Source organism: Stenella coeruleoalba (genome assembly GCF_951394435.1).
Source record: "Stenella coeruleoalba genome assembly, chromosome: 5".
Classification (NCBI taxonomy): Eukaryota; Metazoa; Chordata; class Mammalia; order Artiodactyla; family Delphinidae; genus Stenella; species Stenella coeruleoalba.
Genome location: NC_137150.1, coordinates 29,339,602 through 29,354,611, shown reverse-complemented (window position 1 = coordinate 29,354,611; position 15,010 = coordinate 29,339,602). Strand labels below are relative to the sequence as shown.

Genomic DNA, 15,010 nt, shown 5'->3' with positions numbered 1-15,010 from the left:
GAACCTGAAACAAAGTTAGACCCAGTGGGAAGAAGGGAAGGAGGAGGAAGAGTGGGACAACTGAGGCACATGGGCAGGAAAGGGAAATTCAGTTCTACCTGAGGGAGGATTGGTGGAGTCTTTGCATCTCGAGAACCAGGGAGCTGGGAGCGAGCGGAATCCCACTCAGTGTCACCAACCTGAGGACACTGCCAGGTCCCCCACAGCCCAACTGACCCACTGTCTACCTAAAACCCACCATCTAATAGTCCCAGCACCTTGGGATGGCAGATGGCCGGAAGGCAAAGGCTCTCCCCTAACCAAAGGGGACTGGGAAAAACCATTTGGATATTTCCTTATGAGCCAGCAGAGCAGTGGACACCTCTTCCGTGTTATGAAAGGCATCTCAGCACACAGGTGTGACATGTGGAGTGTTAAGTTTGGTTTTAAAATAGAAATCTGGTAATTGTGTGGATTCGTTGGAAGCAAAGAGAAGCTCCTGTCAGTTCAGGCATGGAGTGACAAAAGCTAAAGATGGGAAAGAGAAAGGAGGGATCAGTGGGAAGGCAGTAAGAAGAAAGAGTAGACAAGGCTTGGTGGGTGGCAGCATATGAAAGAAAGGAGAAAAGGAAGAGTTGGTGAGAACCCTAATATCCCCAGTGAATCATGCTATGACAGGCTGAAATAAAGAAGGAAGAAGCTGAGCAGTCAGCATGGAAGGAAAGATAACTTCTGTTCTGGACAGAAGGGAAAAGAAGCAATATCCAGACACCCACGTGGAAATGTTCATTAAGCACAGAAACAGGCTTAGAGCTGGGAAAGAGGTCGGAGCAGAAGACAGGTCTGAATCACCAGGCATCTGTTGTGCTATTTCGTATGAGCCCCTGGATTGTCCTGGGTACAAGGTTAATCAGATTCTTCTTGGCAGGAAGCTCATCTGATCTCAGCTGACAGGTTTTCAATACACAACTGGGCTGTCCCAGAGAGAAAATGAAAAGGGAGGAATCAAAGGGCTGAGGTCAGGGAAAGTTTAAAGTTAAACTTTTTGGCAGAAGAGTTTAGAGGGTGAAGAACAGCACCAACAGCTGCAAATGGTCGAGGGAAAGCAGGGCTGAGCGAAGGTCACACATTTGCCAGGACAAGGGCCTGGTTGCCTTCGCTAGTTCCCTTTTGGTAATTTACAGGAGCAGGGAACAGAAGGCGGGGTGTTAAGGACCAGAGGTTCAGGGAAGACATGGAGCCAAAGGCCTGGATTTTCCACTCTAGACGTCTAGTACACTGAAAGAACAGCGCAGTCAGCTTGTCTTCTGCCCGAGAACGAGAGAAACCAGAGCCCATCCCTAGCTAGAAAGAATGGCATCCTTGCAGAAGACATGTTAATAGAAAAGGCTCCAGCTTTATAGCAGGAGGAAGATAGAAGAATGAGCCTCTGGTACAGGGAACTTTGGAGAAAAGAAGGCATCTCTCCTTCTGAGACTGGGAGAAAAAGAAAAGATGGGAAAGAAACAGCCTAGTTTGGACATAGAGAGATGCTAAGAGACACCTCACAGATGAAATGGCTAGAGTCTGATGGATCTTCAGTTGCAGTCTCATTGAGGGAGTGTAATCAGAATGACAGATGAATAGAGGGACTGCTGGGCAGCCACGGGCAGCTGCATCGGGACTGGCAAAATCAGCACAATCATAGGACTCGGGATAGGTGCTGAGGAGCTACAATGTGTGTGTTTGGGGGAGGGCGTTCTCTAGACCCCCAACCGTATCGGGGCCAACATGGCTCCCAGCAGCCGTAAAGGACAGCAGTATCTACTGCTCCAAGATCGTTACAGGGAGAAACTCAGCCCAGCTCATTCCTATTCCTCCCCAGTTGCAAAACTGAGGGGTTATTTATACAGCAAGCAGATGTCAACCCATATAAACTGGTCAGTAAAAATAATCACAATTTTACTACATTAAAGTATGTGGAAATAGAGTGTAGCTGAACAGAAAATCCATAAAAAGAAGACTCAGATGTGCATACCAAAAGAGCTTCAGCTCCCACACATAAGAGCTTAGTGGTGGTTGTATAAATTCAGCTAAGTCCAATTTTAAACAAAACCTGAGATGGTAAAGAGGGGGGATTTGTTACCACATAGGCAGCTTTTGACTGCACCAACAGAAAACCTAACCAGAAGGGACTTAAACAATAAAAAAGTGAATTCGCCCACTCACCAAAAGTTTCAAAAGTTGGGTTCAGCTAATGCAGTAGTTCTATTAAATCAAGGAACTAAATTCTCGCCCTTTCACGACTCTTCATCCTCATCTTATTGATGTGCTTGCTTCCTCTCATTCCCCCTCATGGTCTCAGGGAAGCGGTCCTAGTTCCAACAGTGAAATAGCAACATGAATACAACAAGATCTCAAAACAGAAAAACTGGGATCATTTCCTCCTGTGCAACTCTTGTGTAGAGCAAGGAAAACTTTCCCCAGAATCCCACATCAGAGCAGACTCCCGCTCATTGGCCAGACCGGGGCACATGCCCACCCTTCAACCAATCACTGACAAGCAGATGGTGAGTCTATTATAGGTTTAATCAAGTTACCCCTGAGCAGTGGATACTGAAAAGAATCAAGGTCCGATTATCAAGGAAGAATAGGGGAAATGACTGTTGGCTGGGCTGTCAGCATTATCTGTCGTAGACGTTGTGTTAGCAAGTCAGAGAATCACAATATGATGTTCACAAATGAGGAGGGGGTTCTGTGCCAGCGAACAGGACCACAAAAGTACTTCAAGGTATCTGTCCTACTTACTCAGTTCAAGTCCAAATTCACATATCCAATAAATATGCCCTATGTTTAGACGTCTTTAAGCAAGTATTTCAGCGAGGCAGTCTGGTAGAGTAGGATTAGACAGACCTATGTACCAATCCTGGCCCCATGACTTGAATGTACATAAGGGACTTTGCCACACATTTCAGGGTGGCTTCTTTTTCTCTTAATCTTGTGTCCATTGTGGAGATTAATAAACAGAGAATCTCAGTGTGTAGTACATACTATGAAATACAAGGATTGAGATTATCTTCTAAATTATAATCCAAGGATTATAAATGGACTGTCCTGATTTATAGTGAAGACTAATCATTGCTAAAATTATCCTACCGAATTTAGCTCTTGAACATAGGTTGATAAGGGAATCAATCCATGCTCGCATAGTAAGTACAAACCTAAAAATATTTTTAGCAAAGAACTGCTGCAAGATATATTTGGTTAAAACCATAATAACAGACCAAAATAAGTCCTAATCAGCAGACTAGACATTCCGCTTTCTGATAAAAGTAAGAATTTAGGGGAATTTATTGAAATAAATGTTGCATTAGCAGAGACATTGCAAATGCTTATCCAGAATAAATAAGGATAGTAAATAAGTACAGGATAACTTCCAATTTCTTCCCATCTCCAACCATTTCTATAACACTCTCACACTGAACTTCACAAAGTCTCACTTTTTAAAAAATTTATATTACTGAAGTATAGTTGATCTACAATGTTGTATTAATTTCTACTGTACAGCAAAGTGATTCAGTTATACATAGTATATACATTATTTACCATATTATTTTCCTTTATGGTTTATCACAGGATATTGACTATAGTTTCCTGTGCTCTACGGTAGGACCTTGTTTGTTGTTTGTCCATTCTATATATAATAGTTTGCATCTGCTAATCCCAAACTCCCAATCCATCCTTCCCTCAACCCTCCTCCCCCTCGGCAACCACAAGTCTGTTCTCCATGTCTGCGAGTCAGTTTCTGTTTCATAGACAAGTTCATTTGTGTCATATTTTAGATTCCACAGAGAAGCTATATCACATGGCATTTGTCTTTCTATAAAGTCTCACTTTTAAGCCCTTACTCCTCATCTCTAACATGTACTGTCTTGGTTGCCCATCCGACAGCCTGCCAGCCCCCATTCTGGTATCCAATGCCGTTGAGATCTGTTCTTCTTACACCTTTCCCCAATTTGTACTGAGTCCTTCCTCTCATCTCTATACCTACTGCAATGCACACATCTCTCCACCTGAACGGCTGCCTTCCCTCCCCTCAGCCTATAGGACCTTCCCATCCTTTCATTAAAGAAGAGGGTCAAGGTCTCTGCTCAAGGAGCCTTCTGTGAAGTTCTAGCCCTCAAGGATCCACACGCCCCTCCTCTGCCTTGTACCATGCTTAGGTTCCATTCCAGTTCACAGTGGGTCATCCTGAGGGGAGCTGGGACAGCAGGATGAAGGGTCTTGAGTCAGACAACATCTGAGTTCAAACCCTGGATCCACTGCTTACTAGCTCTGTGACTTTGGGCAAGTCCTGTCTGACTTTTTTAGGGCCTCAGTTTCCTTGCCTTCAAAATGGGGATAATGACAGATTTCTCCACCTAAGCATATTGACTATTAAATAATGTATGTACAGAGTTTTTGCATAAGTACCTGGAATACGATATGAGTAAAGAAGGATTCAATAATAGCTGGCTGCTTCCTGCTACAATTGTCTGCTCTCAAAACACTTTCTGAGTCTATGTCTTGCCTCACTGGTTCAGCAGAAATCCCTGTGGATAATGACCAGGAAGGACAGATCCCCTCCTCTTCCCATCTCCTCCGTCAAGTCCTGTTGGTCCCTCACCACGTAGGACGAGGTTTGCCAGGTTTGTGTCAACTGAACTTTCCCTCCGCCACTATCCCACGCTAGAATCAGAGATGTCAACTCTTCCAAAGCCAGGTCTGTCCTGGATAGAGCGTTCCCTTGAATGTTTTCAGGGAAAGCTCTAATAAGAGTAGAGAAGCATGTTCGCAGAGGGCAGGACTGCCACGGGGCAGCATGACGGCACTGGCCTCTGGAAGGAAGGGGAGAAAGAATGCCATGAGGTAAGACAGAGAGGAGCTCAAAAAGTTAGAGGTAGGGGCCAGAGTCAAGGGAGAAGAGCAAAAGTGAGGACAGGACGCTCCTGTCCCCAAACCATGAAGGAAGAAACCTGAGAGCTGAAGACAGGACACAAAACCTGCAGCTCCCACAGGAGAAAGAAGTGAAGGCAATGTTCTGGGTGAAGATGAAAGGAGACCACAGGCACCAGGCTGAGAAGCAACCATTCCAGCCTGGAGCCCTGGGACTCAAGGAGACTCATGTTGAGGACCACCATTGTCCTGCCATCTCTTCAACCTGATGAAAATACTGGGAGATGCACTCCCACAAAACATGGGAGAAAACAAGAAAGGGGAAGGTGTGAGAAATAGAAACTAAGACCCCAACCCAGAAGGAAAGGACCTCCAGAAAGGATGTCTCCGAGAAAGAGTCTTGAATGGGGGACTCCCTGACATGGCTGGCCTCATGGGAAGTTGTGTAAGGGGCTGTGGGAAGGCTGGGGAGAATCAGTAACAGCTAGAAAGCAAACCAAGTAAGTGGGAAATAGGGCAATTAGCAGAAAGTAAAAAATGAACATCTTCCTAATACACTACAATGCTCAACTCTGCATAGGTATAATCATGTGAACACTGCTAATTTAATCAAAAAATAAAAAATAAAAAAAAATTTTTTAAACTACACAAAATAGAACTACATTAGGAGAGGAGAGGAGAGGAAGCAGAGTGGGTGGGGAACCAGAGAACTAACTCCTCACCTATCAGCCAGGAGATAACAGTCTGCACATTTTGTTTAGAAATATGGAGATGTGAAGTGATTCTGGAGGAATGGAAAATGGCTATCTCTGGAGAAAGGCTCTTTGGGGAACTGTGAAAGGCAGGAGTTTCCTGGGGCAGGAGACTTACCAGGCTTTAGTACTTTCTAACTTTTGAAACCACATGAATGTACTATCAGTAAAGTAAAATTTAAATAACAAAAAAGGAAAAGGTCAAATTGATCAACATATTCTAAGTCAATGCACTGGTTCCTCATGAACGGATTGCTAATGGGCTTTTCACTTAGAGATATTTTCACATTTGTTTTACCTGTGGATATCAAGGTCAGCACTAGCTAAAGAGCAGACAGAGTGAAGTGAGATCATTTCAGGGGTGCTGCAAAGGGCTCCGTCAACATCATCAACACTGCCTCTATTTTCCCCATCACAGTCACCCTGACCTGAGTCCTCTTCTAAAATCCAGCTCCAGATAAGCTGATGGCCACCACTCAGTGTCTGTGGCCCCAGAGACAAAGTCCATGAACCTGTGAGGTCCCGGAACTCCCCTTGCTGTTCCCTACTGAGTCGACCCTTCCTTCAAATGCTAAGCACCCCCATATTTTTATAATAAATTTCAATTGGGGCTTAAAAATAATCCTCAAGTCCTTTATAGGCACCTTAATAACTAGTGAGCGTCTCAGCTCACAGAAGCTGACAGAAGTTAATAGGACACAGTTTGGGAAGGAGAATGGTGAGGGGCAGGATGGTGTTAACGAAACTGCAAAAAGGGCATGAGCCAGCTCCAGCAGGGCCAATGTCCACTGACAGAGGCAAGTGGTAGAATTTTAAACAAAATGAGGTTCTCTGCACAGTTCTGTCCAGAGCTAGCTATGATTCTGTCCAGAAGAAACAGAATCAGTGAAGGTGACTTAGAGTTATGGTATTTTGCTGCCTACAAAGCTCTTTCCACTCTTGTCCAGTTGGAGCGTGTGGTAGGAAGCCCCCGGGACAGTCCCCTGTGATCCCTCCTCTTGATATCCACAGCCTGGTGTAGTCCTCTCCCACAGTGGACCAAGCCTCTGTCTCAGTCCCTCTCAGACCATCTGCACAAGGGAATCAAGCTGCCATGATGTGAGCAGTCTTTAGGGAGAGGCTTGTGTGATGAGAAACTGAGACCTCCTGCCAACAGCCACATGAGTGAGCCTGGAAGCAAATCCAGCTCAGTGGAGCCTTCAGATGACTGCAGCCCCAGCAACATCTTGATCACACTCTCATAAGCAACTCTGAGTCAGAACTACCCGGCTAGTTCTGGATTCTTGACCCTCAGAAACCAGATTAGATCATAAAGTTTGTTGTTTCAAGCCACTAAGTTTTGGAATAATTTGTTACACTGAGGCCAAGAGAAGTCAAGTGATTTGCCCAAGGTCTCACAGTAATTAGAAGCCCTAGGTCTTAAAATTCATTTTTGTAGCTCTTTCTATGTAACCATCAATTCACTCCATAAATATTTCAATGACTTTCTCGTTAAATAAAATGTTAAGGGTTGTTCGTGTTCAGACATGTAAAAATGATGCTTTAAAGAAACAAAAGGTACACAAAAATAAGCATGCTTAATGTGACCCCTTTTGCAACTGCTGAGCGCCCTAATATTTCCTGCTGTTTATGTTGGGAGCAGCAAAGGCAGCTACCACAAAAAGAGGAAGTGTTATTCTGATCCTCGATTGGGGCTTGTTGCCAGAGTTTGGTCTTATCCTCTGCGCTGTATAATTTGTGATAAAATTGGCAAGAGAAGGTATGCTCCAATAACTTGGCCGATTGCATTAGGCAAACACAGAGTCTTAAAGAGTATTATTTATGATGAAAGCTGACCAAGGATTCTTACATTAGAAGAATGGGGTTGTGGGAGCCCTAATGCATGTGAAACACCTGAACACAATAAAACCCAATGGATAGGCATACAATGTTGACATTCCTTTGGCTTTTATTCTTAGAAACAAAATGTGTCTTTCCTGTTCTTATAACCATGGGATATTTTTTAATCCTAAGAAACCTCACTTGCTCACATACAGCTCCTATATTTCTCAGGCTGAGACATTCAAGATGCCTAAATGTGGACTCAGTATCTCCAGAAAGGGTCGAGTCAGAGGCCTCATGCTCTCCACAGGGAAGTAGGAGAACTTTACTTGGTGGGAAGTGGGAAGAGTAAGTCAGGGACCCATCAGGCCGCTAATATTTACAGAATATCAATGGATATGTTTTCAGAACCGTGAACAGCTGTGACCATCCGTTGGTTTATTCCTTGGCTTCCAGCAGGGAAAGGAGAGAGAAGAGGATTCCAAAGCGTTCAGCAGGGTGGCATTATTCTTTAAGGGATGGTCAAGCAGCTGACTCCAGGGCCAAGAAAACTCTGTCCATTTATGAAGTTTCTGGCCCATAACTGGGGGTGAGATTCCTCCATAAGTAGAGTGTCTGATAATGAATAATTTGTGTATGCTGGGATTGTTGTTAAATCATTCTGTTGGTTCTCATTCCAATGACTTCCCAGTACACTTAGAATAAAACCCGAACTCCTCATGGAGTCTACAAGGCCCTAGATAGTCTGGGCTCTGCCGATCTCACCCAGCCTTTTCCTTATACTCTCCCCAAGGTCATGGCCAGGTTTCAGCCATACTGGCTCCTTAAATCTTTCAGGTACCTTCAGTTAGTCTCTCCCCCAGGTGGTGGTATTTCCTACTTCTCCTGCTTTACCCGCCCCCCCCCCCCCCCCCCCCCGCTTCCCTCAGCAGTCTGGCGCCTTCCAGGGTTCAGGCCCCTGGGCACCCAACGTAAATGAGACCACCCTTCCCTCAGCCCCTGTCTCATCACCCTGATTCACTGTTGGCCACTATCAGAAATTAACTCCATATTTATTTAATGATAAAACAATATAATCTGTTTATTGGGCAGGTTCACAGGCCAAGCATGTTCTAAGGGTTTTCCTCATAGTAACTCAATTAATCCTTATAACAATCCATTATACCCATTGCAGGTGAGGAAACCAGGACACAGACAGGTTAAGTACTTTGCCTGAAGTGATGGAACTACTTAGTGGTGGAGCCAGGAATCAGCCCAGGATTTGTTTCTCAGTTTATGTCTGTCCTCCCCTTGGGCTGTAAGTACCAGGGGAGAAGGGCATTTGCAGGTTTTGTTCACTGCTGTGTCCCAGGATCCAGCATGGTGTCTGACACATGGTGCTGAATAAATAGCCGTTAGTGAATGAATAAGATTTCACAGCCCTACCTCTGCTCCCAACCCTTGCCCTTTCCGGGAGGCTTGTGTAGATGTTATGCAATCCTCTATTCACTTGTACCAAGTCGGTGAATCAAGTGATGTCTGCTTGCAACAGACCCCAGCTACTCAAATTAAGGTGGTTTGAAGTATCAAAAAATCTCCTTACCTGGGCACACTCGGAGTCTGAGACATAAGTGTCCTTCAGCCCACTAAGCTCGCTCTGCCAGTTGGCGGCAAACACGCTGTTGCAGGCGCTCCAGGACTGAGACCCAGTTTTGTTTGGTTTCTTGGTGGAAGCCGCGCCCTCCTGTGCCATCTTGGCTGCGAGGGACACTTGGAGTTTTACAAACTTTCAAGAAGCACCGGGGCTGGGCTGGGTTCTGGAAGGAAGACCCTAGAGCAATTACCAGGAAATGTTTTAAGAGGACCACAGCCCTGGGTCTCTGAATTTGAAAATAGAAAACAGGAAAAAGGGGAAAAGCAGGGGAGCCAAATATTAAAATATTTTTTGTAATAAGAAAAGGTAAAAGTTTATGATTTAACCAAAAGTGCACTATTTCCTAAGATTCAATTTACCATCTGCAACGTTGGCCCCTGGGCTGTTGCCTCTCGGGAGTGGGCCGGATCAGCGCTCCGGCAGCTGCACACCTTGAGTGTGTCTCAAGCTCACACTCCCCGCAGCGAGCGGGAGCCGGGACTGCGCGCAAACTCCCCGAAACCGTCACCTGGAACTTCCCTCAGCTCCTCTCGGGAATCCCAGAGGGGCCGCAGTGAGCCGGCAGGGCTGGCGTCCCGCGCGTGCCCAACACCTCGGCCTGTCCAGACGCGGTGACTCCTGGCCTCTTCGAAAACCCGACGGGCGCGAGCCGCGTGACAAGCTCTCCTCTTCTCCTCCACCCTCCGAACCACATTCTCCAAGCCAGGGTCTGCGCATCTTCCTTTCAGCGCCGGGCTGTCGCTCAGTCCAGGAGGCTTAGGAGAGGAGCCCTTCCTCCCACTAGAGAGGTGGGGTGGAGGCTGGAAGGCCGGCAGGGCATTGAGGCCAAGCAGGTGGGTGCAGGCCTGGGGGCCCGTGACTTCCACGTTTGGCTCTACCAGGCTGCATCTGGGGTCCTGTCCGCTCAGCTGCAAGTCATGGAAAGGCCTGTTGGAAAAGCTTAAGCCTGAGCAGAAGGAAACTATCCGGTGTCTTCTTTGCGTTCGGCGGTGTGCGGACCCTGGACACTCAAAGATGAATAACACGCAGCCACCACCTTCGAGGAGCTCGATGGCTGGTGGACTGCATGGGCTGCGACAGGGCGCCACACGAGGCTGGGGAAGAGGGCGTGAGATGGAGAGGGCATAGAGGGAGAGCATAGAAGGGGGTCTTAGCCCAGTTCGGGAATCAACGAAGGCCCTTCAGAGGAGGTGAAGCCTTGAAAGAGACCTGAGGTACGCAAAGGAGTTGGGCGACAGGAGAGGGGAAGTGCTCCCTACAAAGGCCCAGAGACAGAAGAGAGGAGGGCGCATCTTGGATCTTGCTGGGGCGCCAGGGGAGAGGGGGCGGGGCGAGAAGTGGATTGGGTCTTGACCTCCGAGGCCTCTCTCCTTCGTTCGACCCGAACAGCGACGGTTCGCTGACCGGGTCCGTGTTGCTCAGTGATTCAGACACCAGGCTCAGGACCGCACGCGGCAGGCCTTGAGTAACTGCGCTGCGTAAAGACGCGCGTACTGAGGACGTGCGCGAAGATTCTGTAGGCAAACGCGGAAGCGGAAAAGCCACATCCCAGGGAGGTCTTCGGCCTTGGAGAGTGGCCTTCGGCCCAAGCTTCAGGCTGCGGATAAAGCAGGAGGCGCGTTTAGGCGACCTCTGTCTTAAGACCTGTTCCGGTGGTGACCAAAACTGCTGGTTCTCCCAGGAGCCACCTCTCCAGGACGTCTGCCCAGGAATCTAAGCCTGGCAGGGAGGCAGAGCTCAGAGGGACAAAGCAGCCCAGGAGAAGGTAGAGGCATGGGCTGGAGACAGCACCAAGCCAGGCCCAGCGTTAAGGAGGGTTGAATGAACCGGTGGCCAGCCAGCTCTGCCTGCGCCGTCCGCCTAGGAGACGCCGCGATGCCAGGCGGGGAGAGCGCGCCCCTCAACCCTGAGTTCCTTCGCAGCGCGGAGTTCAAGTCTCAAGGCCAAGATGCTGGCTCCCGCCAGAGTCAGTGCAGCGTGACCCAAACAGCCTGGGGCTTCGGAACCCTGGGTGGTCAGGGGCGCCCTGCCCACAAACTGCCACGCCACCATTGTGCGCCCTTTGTAATAATTCTCTCCGGACTCCTGGATTGCGAGCTGAGCTCTGAGCGCAAGATGTTTAAAGAGGAACGCGGACAAGAAGAGGAAGTGGAAATATGAGGACTGAAGGAGAGCCCGCGCCTGCCCCGAGTTGCCTCGGGACAAAAGGACTGAGTTGGCCTGGAGGCTGGAAAGAGAGAAGGGGTCTACGACCCCATGCCAGATCCCCTCCTAAAGCAGTTTTCAAGAGGTTGGTTTGCATTAACACAAACCTCTCTGTGGGTTTAGTGTCCCCTGAGGGTTCCTGAGTGAGATTTGGAGGATCCCGCCGGACCCTATACCTCTCTGCAGATGTGAACATTTCTGTCATTCCTTCCGCAAACGGTCGAGATCGCCCCGTGGAACTTGAATGGCCTGGTCCCTGGACCTCGGATCCCTGGCGGGCTCTGAGCACAGCGCTAAGTCAGCAGGCTGGTCCAATCTGAGTTGGAGTTGCCAGCCACTCTTGGAAACCCTCCCCGGACTGGGCTGGAAAGGGCTTCTACTTCCTGGCACCCCAAGCTAAATGAAACTTCTTGCCGAGAAAACAGTGGTAGAGGGCAGGTGGAGGCCGGGGCTGGGGCTAAGAGGAATGTGAAGACAGCACCTGCTCGCGAGCCCACGCAGAGGTGGCTCTCTGGGCGCGAGGTCTATGCTCAGGGAGGCCAGGTCTCGGACAAGAGCCTGAGTAAATCAAGAGCAGGCTTGAGGATCAGTCCTCCAGTGCAGTTTATCCGTATGGCAGGTTTCGATGGCTACAGTAGTCTCGTCGAGGGGCCCGCGTTTGGCTTCAGCACTATTTAATCCTCAGACGTGGCGCCGCGTGGGGTGGGGAAAAAACAAACAAACCAGGTAAGTGTTTCAAATTCTGCACACCCGGCGTCACCACTTTCCATTGGAGTCACTTTTGGCAAACCGCGTAGCCTTTCCCAGCCTCAGTTTCCTAATCTGTAAAATGGGCATAGTGCCCACCTCTCTGAAGAGCGCGCTGAGGATGAGAAATGCCACACGTCTTTCTAATTGTAGGAAGGAGAAGCAAAGCCATCGCCTCAAACTTGACACAGTACCTGCTAAAGAAAGACCCTCTCTCCCTGCCTCCTCGTTCTCTGCTTACCTCCCCCACCCCCAACCGGTCCAAGCCCGAGGAGCAGCGCGCGTTTCTGGTCGGTGCTCCCGAGAGAGGCTGGTGCAAAAGCCAATAAGCCTGGAACACACGCAGGTCCTGCTGGGCCTGGGACAATGGTTTCCATTTAATAAATATTTCCCCCAAGGGCATTTCACATCGGGCAGGCAATTATTCAAAGGAAACAGGCGCGCAGGTTGGCTCCGCGGGTTATTTCGTCCTCTTTACCCGAAGAATGCTCATCTGACGCAAGATACGAGTCTCGCTTTCTCGCTGGGTGGGAAGAGACGCCCGGGGACAAACCGACCCTGGGTGCGGATACAGCCTGAGACTCCGCTCTAGGGCCGCTGCTGAAGGGGCAGCGGGGAAAACCACACGCCCCGCCGGGCGCTAGCCGGCCTTCAGATTGCCCTCCCGGTTTGGACAGATGTGGAAAGTTGGAGGTTTAAAAACACTAAATAATAGTAACATAAATAGGAATCGTGATGGAAATTCCATCCCTCGCCCCCTCTACGAAAGTGAAGAGCGGGTCGCGGTGCTCTTCAAGGCTCACCAACCAAGGTTTGAAAACTCTGCACCTTCGGACGCAAGGCCCTCGGGCATCGGCTTGGAACGCGCGGCTGAGCTAGCCCGGGGCCCTGCGCTTCGCCCAAGGCGCAGCATCCCGGGGCAGGGTGGAGGCGGAGCCGCACCGGCGTCCCGTGAGAACGCAGCCAACGGACCGCCGAGGGCACGGCGCGAAAAGTTTATTTCGCTTTTTAACCTGAGTTTGATACATTCTTTTTCTCTTCCAAGAATCTTTGACAAGGGGGGGAAAGTGCTGTCCTTGCATTTCGTGGCGAGGCTGTCCTATTTATCAACACGCTCTCTTGGCTTGCTCCCTCTGCTGCCCCCTCCCCGGGTCTTTGTATTCGAAGCCCCATTTCTCCTTTGCACAACCGGGAAAGGAAACGGGCAAGAAGAGTTTTATTTGTTGACAGTGCCAGAAACAAGGTGGAATCCAAGTCCCCGGTCCGGAGCTGGCCGCTCCGTTCTCTCGGTCTCTCCCTTACACCTCTCCCCGCCCCCAGCAGTCGCGCTCCCTCTTTCCAACGCGGGCGCGTTGGCAGGTGCGCCCCCGCGCCTTCTCTGCTGCTGATTGGCGCCCAGGTTGGGGAGTCGCCGCCCCGCGCTTATGTCAGAGTGCGTGCTGTCCTGGCCCACCTCGCCTTTGAACTTCGCCGCTTTTGGCTCTCGTTCACTAGCTTCCCCGCATTCTCAGCCTGGTGCTGCGCTAGGCGAGGCAGCTCCGGGAAAGCCACGGGCGGGGGGGAGGGTGCCACGGCCGTAGACACTGGAGAGAAGAGAACCAGAAAAGGCGAAGGTGGAGAGGGGAAGAAGGAGGAGCTTCCTGCCCTCGCCAGCAAATTACCTGGCCACTCAATCCCAGAGACTCCGGTACTTGGGCCCCAGCCTCCGGTGCCGGCAGCCCCCCGGCCGGCCTCCCTCTCCTCCCCCCGCCCTTCCTGCCCCCGCTCGCCCCCCGGGGCCTGCCTAGGTGCCGAGACTGGCATGATCAGCTGAACTTTGCGGGGTGAGCGCTTCTCTCTGGCTTCCCCTCTGCGGTGCGGAGGCGAGGGGAGCGCAGAGCCCCGGCTCAGGACGGACAGACAGGCAGACCGACAACCGCGTCCGGGCTCGCCTGCAGAGCCCCTGCACTGCCCACCCCCACCGCCTAGCCTCCCGGACCATGTCCAAACCTTCAGACCACATCAAGCGACCCATGAACGCCTTCATGGTATGGTCCCGAGGCCAGCGGCGCAAGATGGCCCAGGAAAACCCCAAGATGCACAACTCAGAGATCAGCAAACGCCTAGGCGCCGAATGGAAGCTTCTGTCCGAGGCAGAGAAGCGGCCGTACATTGACGAGGCCAAGAGGCTACGCGCCCAGCACATGAAGGAGCACCCTGACTACAAGTACCGGCCGCGGCGCAAGCCCAAGAACCTGCTCAAGAAGGACAGGTATGTCTTCCCCCTGCCCTACCTGGGCGACACGGACCCGCTCAAGGCGGCCGGCCTGCCCGTGGGGGCCTCCGACGGCCTCCTGAGCGCGCCCGAGAAAGCCCGGGCCTTCTTGCCGCCCGCCTCGGCGCCCTACTCCCTGCTGGACCCCGCGCAGTTTAGCTCGAGCGCCATCCAGAAGATGGGTGAAGTGCCCCACACCTTGGCCACCGGCGCGCTGCCCTACGCGTCCACCCTGGGCTACCAGAACGGCGCTTTCGGCAGCCTCAGCTGTCCCAGCCAGCACACGCACACGCACCCGTCCCCCACCAACCCGGGCTACGTGGTGCCCTGTAACTGTACCGCCTGGTCTGCCTCCACCCTGCAGCCCCCCGTCGCCTACATCCTCTTCCCGGGCATGACCAAGACTGGCATAGACCCTTATTCGTCAGCCCACGCCACGGCCATGTAACCCCCAACCCGGCCTACCAGACCTGGAGGGCGGCCTGGAATCGGGGTCTGCACCCCGTCCTCTGCGCCTATCCGGGGCCTGCAGATGCCTAGGGGTCAGTCCTGCTGCCACCCCCTACCCTACCCCAGACTCTGCCTCTCTCTCTCTTCCACGGGGATGGTAGGGGCATCCTCCCGGACCCAAGGCGCAGACAGGTGCCAGAAACTTGCGAACGGTTATGACAGCTATACAGCTGCCCCTACCCCGACTGTCCCAAA

At 50.7% G+C, this 15,010-nt stretch overlaps 1 protein-coding gene across 1 annotated transcript; it reads left to right on the top strand.

Moving 5' to 3' along the window:
- Positions 1-14,030: 14,030 nt before the first annotated feature.
- Positions 14,031-14,753, top strand: SOX14 (SRY-box transcription factor 14; the record flags this gene model as incomplete). Its single annotated transcript, XM_079922616.1, has 1 exon — positions 14,031-14,753. One exon carries the CDS (start codon positions 14,031-14,033, stop codon positions 14,751-14,753), a length of 723 nt encoding a protein of 240 aa, XP_079778742.1.
- Positions 14,754-15,010: the final 257 nt, after the last annotated feature.